The following is a 7,969-nucleotide window of genomic DNA, read 5'->3' as shown; positions in this document are numbered from 1 at the left end:
TTTGTCCGGACGTGCCACGTCACACAGCGTGAATCCATCTATTGGTCAAACACAAGCGTATGCTGCTCCTTTTTCCTCCCTATGGCTGTTTTACGCCCCAAACAGTAAATAATATTTTTGCCCAATCAACTTAACAAAGCTCATACCTTCGAGAAACACTTTTTTTGTTTGTCATATGCATCTTTAATCGGCTTTGCAATCGTTTCAGGCAATCGTTCCCTTTGTGTTGGTTTCTTTTGCATCACTTTTCGAGACAATGGAGTCTCTTCGCCATCAGCGCTTACAGCCCGGTATCGGATACGGAGCGAGCGCGACCGGGACTCTCCGGTCCCTGCGGCCCGGTGTAACCGGCACTCTTTCCTCGGCTCAGGGTTCCCACGTCTCGGTGTCTGCCTCCCCGGGGCCGCCGCCACCACCGCCGCCCCTCCAGCTCCACAGCCTCGGGTCCGGTATCATGGGCAGCGGGTTCGGTTCGGTGGACATGTCTGCGGGTCTGGGTCTGTCCAATCCTAGCAACCCCGCGGTTCTGAGAGAGGCAGTGGACGCGGTGGTCCGGAGCTTTGCCAAACACACGCAAGGATACGGCAGGGGTACGTGGGGTGAACATGGACATGTTTTGCACATGAGAGCATTAGAGTCTATGATAAACAACAACATGTTTTTTTTTTTTAAATAATTAAATCGTAAATGTAAAAAGTGATTAGAAATGTATTCAGATTGGTTCTTATATTAAATTAAATATTTTTTATTTTATTTAATAACTATCGAAATGGCAGTGTTTAATAAGTAGTTTAAACATAACAATTACCATAAAATTTCAAATGCACAAATCTTTATTTTCACAAATTAGTTTTTGAATAATGAATATCATTAAGTTTTCTTCGGGCTAATTAATTTGAAAGGAATTAAATTGACCCTTTCTTAAAAATAATAATCTATCTATCTATCTATATGTGTGTGTGCATTGACTTTAAGTGCTGCAAAATAAGATTTTTAATTCAGAAATTAAAAACTTGACAATCATAGAATAGATTCTAATCCTCTGTATGAATTGCATTTTTAATGCATTTTTTAATTATTTAATAGACTAGATCTGGGGAAGAAATGTGCCACATGATTGACCCACATACAATATATTTCAAGCAAACACATTCAGAAATGAGTACTTCTTACAAATTCATAAAACATAACCTCGCGTCACCTGGCGGTGTCTCAGCAGTAACTGTCTGGATTCTCATTTCATTCCAAAATGAAAAAGAAATAAAACATTTTGTATAAAGCCTATATTTTAGAACCATTAATATTTTAGCATTAAAAATAAAATTAAATTAAAATTTTAATTAAAAAATTAAATTATATTTTATTATTTAAATTAATTTAAATGTAAATTTATTATTTTAATTTTAATAAGATGAGAGTCATCACGAACAATTATCAGGAAAGGCAGTATGCTTAATTGTTATGAAAATGTCATGGAGCAAAACAATTAAATAAAAATAAATAAAAGTTTACTTTTCCTGGAATATATTGTCTTCTTTTGATTTTCAATATATTACCCAGACATTTTCTCCTAACTAGACCATATTTTGCAGCACTGTAGGTGTGTTTAAACATTCGATCCCAGCACTTAGATTGAGCCACATGACATGCTGACCTAATTACATTAAATGGATTATTGTTGGATAGACTGTTGCCAGTGTTCTTTAGAGGCAGGCTAAGTGTTTTAATCTAGCTCCTAGACACCTCAAACCGTCTGAATGCGACCTCCAAGAAGCTTAGTGTAAGCTTTATATATATGAGCTTGAGTGTGATGATTTTCACATTACTCCTGTCCAAATACACCACCCTTTATTTCCTGTTAGAAACTTGTATCCAAGCAATTCCACAACAACAAGCTTCCTTTAAATCAGCCATTCAATGAGCATGTGCTTTTCATTGTTTACTGACACGGTCATGGTGATAGATTAATTTATGAACTTGTTTTGTAAAAGTACCGTTCATCAAATTGTTCCAAAACTTTTATGGGCTGCTTTCTTCTGTTGAACACATAATAAGATATTTTGAACCGAGCAGCTGCCAGTAGCCACTGTCAGGTTTGGAACAACTTGACAGTGAGTAAATGAGTGAACATTTTGGGTGAACTCTCTTTAGGCATATTAAAAACACCAGACAGACAATTTAAGTTTCTTCAATTTGAATACAACTAGCCAAACTGAAGAATTCGTGCACGATAACAGGTGTTTGATGATATGTGAAATGTGACTGCTGCTGTTTCAAGCCACATTTGAACTCGGGAGTCTTAAAATAAACTAGAATGGTGTTGTATACTGTGATCTGATGGGCTTTTTCCCACAGTGAATGTTGTGGAGGCCTTGCAGGAGTTCTGGCAGATGAAGCAGTCACGAGGTGCTGACCTGAGGAACGGGGCTCTTGTTGTCTATGAGATGGTCCCATCTAATAACCCCCCTTATGTCTGCTACGTCAGTCTCCCCGGGGGAAGTTGCTTTGGGAGTTTTCAGGCAAGCAATATTCTCTTCACATATTCCAATTCATTTGTCTTTGAACCTCAGATCTTCAGCAATAAATTATTTTGTTTTGGTTGCCGTCTGTGTCTGCACATTTTCTGCCTAATGTTTTCTCTTGAGGATCTCTTGGAAAATAATTCTGCGAGCATCTTCAGGATTCGATTACAGTGTGGTTAAATAGCATCTTTCATCTTTTCAGTTCTGCCCGACCAAAGCTGAAGCAAGACGAAGCGCGGCCAAAATTGCCCTAATGAATTCTGTTTTCAATGAGCATCCATCTCGACGCATCACAGATGAGTTCATAGAGAAGAGTGTGTGCGAGGCTCTAGCCTCTTTTAATGTGAGTTCTCACAGTTTTTGGAGTGGATTTTTGTTCCAGCTAAAGAGATCATTCACCCAAAGATTAAAGTTCTTGCTTCATGTACTCTTTTATTTCTTCTGGGGAACACCATGCAGTTATAATGAATGAGCACTGGAGCTTTTAAAGGGATGGTTCACCAAAAAATTGAAGATTCTGTCATTAATTATTCATCCTCATGTCCTTCCAAACCCAAAAGACCTTCGTTCATCTTCAGACACAAATTAAGATATTTTTGATGCATTCCGAGAGCTCTCTGACCCTCCCATAGACAGCAAGGATCCTTACACTATCAAACGTAGCAAGGAGATCGCTAAAACAATCCATGTGACATCAGGGGTTCAACCGTAATTTTACAAACCTACGAGAATGCTTTGTGTGCAAAAGAAATAAAAATGTCGACTTTATTCAACAATTCATCTACTTTGCGTAACCCTTGGTATTGCACACGTAAACAATGTATGCTGTTCTTTGTCAGCAGCACTGTACGCTTATAGGTGGTTTACATTGATTATGCTTTTAATCTGAACATAAACAACATATCTGCATACATATGTTGCATACGTTGTTTACATATGTGATACTCTCCAAAATGGCGTTGTAGGGTGATGTTGAGGAGACTAATTGTTGAATAAAGTCATTAGTTTTGTTTTCTTTGTGCACAAAAAGTATTCTTGTAGCTTTGTAAAATTACGGTTGAACCCCTGATGTCACATGATCTTTTACGAAGGTCTTACGGGTTTTGAACATCATGAGGGTGAGTATTAATGACAGAATTTCCATTTTTTGGTGAACTATCCCTTTAAGATTTGTTAAAATATAAATGTCACTTTACTGTCACTTTTGATCAATCTAATGCAATCCTTGCTGAATGAAAGAACTCATTTCTCTTGACCTTTACTCATTTGTATTTACTGTAGGGAAACCGAGAAGAAGCTGATAACCCTAGTACAGGCATCGGTGCTTTTCGGTTCATGTTAGAGTCTAATAAGGGGAAATCTATGCTAGAGTTCCAGGTAAGTGAGATCTTTACTGGACTATATGAAAAGTTGTGAGTAACTGTACTGTGGATTTTAATTTTAAAACTTTTTCTTAGGAACTGATGACCGTTTTCCAGCTTCTCCATTGGAATGGTAGTCTGAAAGCCATGAGAGAAAGGCAATGCTCTCGTCAGGTAAAGACACATATACGATTTTCAATAATACTTAAGAGTCATATGATGAGGAGTGATATGTACCTTCATCTCTTGAAATAAAACCGTTTACTTCACTATGTAAAAACATGGTTTTCAGATCTCAAAACCTTCTCCTCACTCCAAAAATACCATTCATTAAAACTATTCTGACATCATCGACCTCGTTTACATGTCAACAACAGCTATTCTGAGTTCAGAAACTTGGCTGACTAGTCACAGGGAAATAAAAAGAAAGTAGTAGCATAGAAGCTATTAGTCCTAATGATTGGAAAGTAATGAAAAGTAAAATGTAGGAAAGTCTACCAAACTTTATACTGATCCTGACAGATTTAGGATCAGAGAGCTGCTGCAAAATGCAACAAGTAGTTACTTGGGGGAAAAAAATCTAAGTTTGATCAAATAGATACATAAAATATACAAAAATAAAAAAGCTAGTTTCCAAGGTGACATTTATCATTTTTATTTAGTTTAACTTGATATACTGTAATAACTGAAACTAAAATTAAAATTAATAAAAATAATATAGACATAAAAGAAACCTAACTAAAATGAATTGTAAATATTAATAAAATAACTATAACAGTATCTCAATAGTAGTAAAATAACACTGGCAAAAATGTTAAAGAAAACTAAAATATAATAGAATTTTGGCACAAAAATAAAGTCATTGTATGTGTGTGAGATATATAGATATATATATATATATATATATATATATATATATATATATATATATATATATATATATATATATATATATATTTATATATATATTTTATTTTATTATTCCTTGTTAGTTTCTTGTAAATATTTATTTGGCCCATTAATATGTTTCACTGACCTGTCTGTGGTGTGTATAACAATCAGCCTTTTTTGTAAACAGGAAGTGCTTGCTCATTACTCCCACCGAGCGCTAGACGATGATATGCGTACACAAATGGCCGCTGACTGGGTCAGTCGAGAACACGTTTTATCCGGTACCATCAATCGAGAGATGGCCGCCACCGAGCGCGAGCTGGAAGAGGCCCGTCTGGCAGGACGGGAGCTGCGCTTTTATAAAGAAAAGAAAGACATTCTGCTAATGGCAGTGGGGCAGCTAGGTGGGTCAAACACTACCACTCTGCCCTGCACATGCTGAAGAACACGAAGAGGTGTCAGACGTACCGTATGATTGTACCAGATAGCACTCCAAAACTCAAAACAGTCTTTTTTTAACTTGTGTTTGTGTGTGAGGAGGAGTCAAAGAATCAGCATTCTGCATAATTCCACAGACAAAAATGATGATGAATTATACGTTTCTGTCTTTTTGATCTGAACATGTAAGGCATTTTTAACTTGAAGAGAATTAAGCGCTATATTGCTATTATTACTATACCAGTATTATCCTCCAGTGTTATCGGTTGACTGTACTGGCACATGGACCTAATATGTTGCGAAAATCCATTTTGAGGCCTTCTTTGCATTGTACTACTCATGAATCCTATTACATGTGGGCGCTGCTTTTTTTTTTTTTAGCTAATTCGCCAAATCACTGCCTATTCGCTTTTCTTAGGAGATACAATTGTGAGGTCAAGTCATTTTTATAGCTCCAGATTGATCACAGTGATACAGTTGTTTTCAATAGTCTGCATTTACATTCACGTGATAGCCTTGCTCATTTATTTGCTACACATGTGCTTTTGAGAATATACAAACCTTTGCTTTGTAAACACACAATTTATACAGTACTTTTAAATGAACTAAACTTTTCCTCAAGAGCCAATTGCCTTAGCATAAATGTTTGCTACGGAAGCAACCTCACAATGTTTTCAAAATACAGAAGGTCAGATTTTCTTACACACTGTCACTGGTGTGAAATCCTGGCACAGGAAGCATAGCAAGGCCATTTCCTCCTGCCTTCTTCTTGCATAGGAAAACTGAGTCCGTGCCCTCATTATAATACCTTCTGTTACTTTTGTGATTTTGATTTTCATGCTCAAGGCAACATTTAATTTCTACCTCCTTTCTGAAAGCTTTTGTGAACACTTATTAGCATATATGCATACAAGTGCAAATTGGATGTGTGTTAATGGAATAGTTCACCCCAAAAATAAAATTTGCTGATAATGTACAAACCAAGATTAGTTTGTTTCTATATCAGAACAGATTTGGAACATTTAGCATTACATCACTTGCTCACCAGTGGAGCCTCTGCAGTGAATGGGTGCCATCAGAAAGAGTCCAAAGAGCTGATAAAAGCATCATTATAATCCACAAATAATCTACATTTTGGTGTCTCTTCAGTGCAAAAGTCATCCCGTCTGAATCAGGAGAGAAATATGCACAAATCAAGCACAGCTTACATTGGTGAGCAAGTGATGTAATGCTACATTTCTCCAAATCTGTTCTGATGAAGAAATAAACACTTCTACATCTCGGATAATTGGAGAGTTATTAAATTCTTAGCAAATAAGCATTTTTGAGAGAACTAACTTCAAGATGAGCAATGCTTTGCAATAGGTTGCTTGATTCAGTGCAAAAGGAAATAAAACCATATATTGCGTCTTATAGACACTTGTTGGTCTCCCAACTCAAAATGGTCCTTATAGCCTGTACTATGCTTATAAATAAGTTGAAATCCAAATATTTTAAAATGTAATCACTTCTTATTCCATCGTCATGAATAACTATTATAACTGATGTTACTAAGTGAAGTGATGTAAACTTGATTGTTAATGTTTTATCCCAGCCATTTTTTCAGTATTAGGGGCTACAGTGTTATGTCACCCCTCAGTTATCTTTCAGATCATTTAAATCAGGAGAAAGTGCCACTGCTTTCTCCTTAAACTTAATTTGAAAAATAAATCTTGATACTAACATCACAATGATGCTTAATGTAGGATGTGCATGGTGAGAAACATCAATGATTGTCATTAGCCAGACAAATCTGAAAATGTACTATTAAGGGCTAATTGTTGTTTTTGGTTTTCCATTGTAGTAGTAAAGTAGACATCATAGTTTAACTGCAGAACTGTCTTAATTATTCATTTAAAGCCCTCGAAGCTTATAGGCTGGTATTATAAAAATGGTAATATAGACAGACTGTATTACAGTTCTTTACATGACATAAGAAGAAACAAAGTGTAGTTAAACTATGCACACACAAAGTTTATTGTAAAAATGCAGCTATCACTGAAACCTAAAGCCCCTTTCTTTAAATTTTCCATAATGTGCAAGATCTACAAATTATTTATTCATTTTAGACCATGTATTTTGTGAAATGACAAACAACATTTTGTGAATGAGGCCCGTTACTAAAAGTACAATTTGCAGTTATATTAATATTTCTTTTTCAGTGTAATTTCCACGTTTCTGAAAAGAATTTCTGAGTGTTCTCTCAATGTAATTTGTTTGTACTTTGTCACATGACTACATCATATACCACTGAAATGTGTATTGAAATGTAAACTACATTGCATATAATTTTATACAATTTGTTGGGTCTTTTCCCTGTGTTTTTTACACTCTTGTTTACCAAAATTATTTTTCAAATTATACTTAAGGTAGTGAAATTGAATCAGTGCATGTGAACACATTTTATACATTCTCTATTTGTTTTGTAGTCTACCATTTTTCATGTTTTATACGATTTTGATGCGTAGCCAGTGTTTTGTTGGTTTATATTCTTTACAAATCAATAAAGCAATTTAAAACTTACCCATTTCACAGGCTGTGGTCCATGAAGGTTAATATATATATATATATATTTTTAGAAAAGCTTAACCGCTTCAAACGTTGCAGTAAATACATGTAGCCGTTAGAAGAGACTTTTATTGAGCCAGGTCTTTTATTTTGAAATCTAGCAACTTAGGTGTCCAGTTATATAAGGACCCTTATAAATATTTGTATATA

General features: G+C 35.5%; 1 protein-coding gene across 1 annotated transcript; it reads left to right on the top strand.

The window, feature by feature from the left end:
- LOC113119970 (LIX1-like protein) lies at nt 1-7,774 on the top strand. Its single transcript, XM_026289742.1, has 7 exons — nt 1-104; nt 209-590; nt 2,356-2,519; nt 2,725-2,865; nt 3,804-3,899; nt 3,980-4,057; nt 4,962-7,774. Exons 1-7 carry the CDS (start codon nt 60-62, stop codon nt 5,214-5,216), a joined length of 1,161 nt encoding a protein of 386 aa, XP_026145527.1. The 5' UTR covers nt 1-59; the 3' UTR covers nt 5,217-7,774.
- Nucleotides 7,775-7,969: the final 195 nt, after the last annotated feature.

Source organism: Carassius auratus, chromosome 19, assembly GCF_003368295.1.
Source record: "Carassius auratus strain Wakin chromosome 19, ASM336829v1, whole genome shotgun sequence".
NCBI classification, from domain to species: Eukaryota; Metazoa; Chordata; class Actinopteri; order Cypriniformes; family Cyprinidae; genus Carassius; species Carassius auratus.
This window is presented reverse-complemented; position numbering and strand designations above follow the sequence as displayed.

Coding starts and splice junctions, on each gene's coding strand:
- LOC113119970 (XM_026289742.1), top strand. CDS start 60: ATGCTGCTCCTTTTTCCTCCCTATGGCTGTTTTACGCCCCAAACA. Junction 105..208: donor GCTGTTTTACGCCCCAAACA/GTAAATAATATT, acceptor CAATCGTTTCAG/GCAATCGTTCCCTTTGTGTT. Junction 2,866..3,803: donor AGGCTCTAGCCTCTTTTAAT/GTGAGTTCTCAC, acceptor TATTTACTGTAG/GGAAACCGAGAAGAAGCTGA.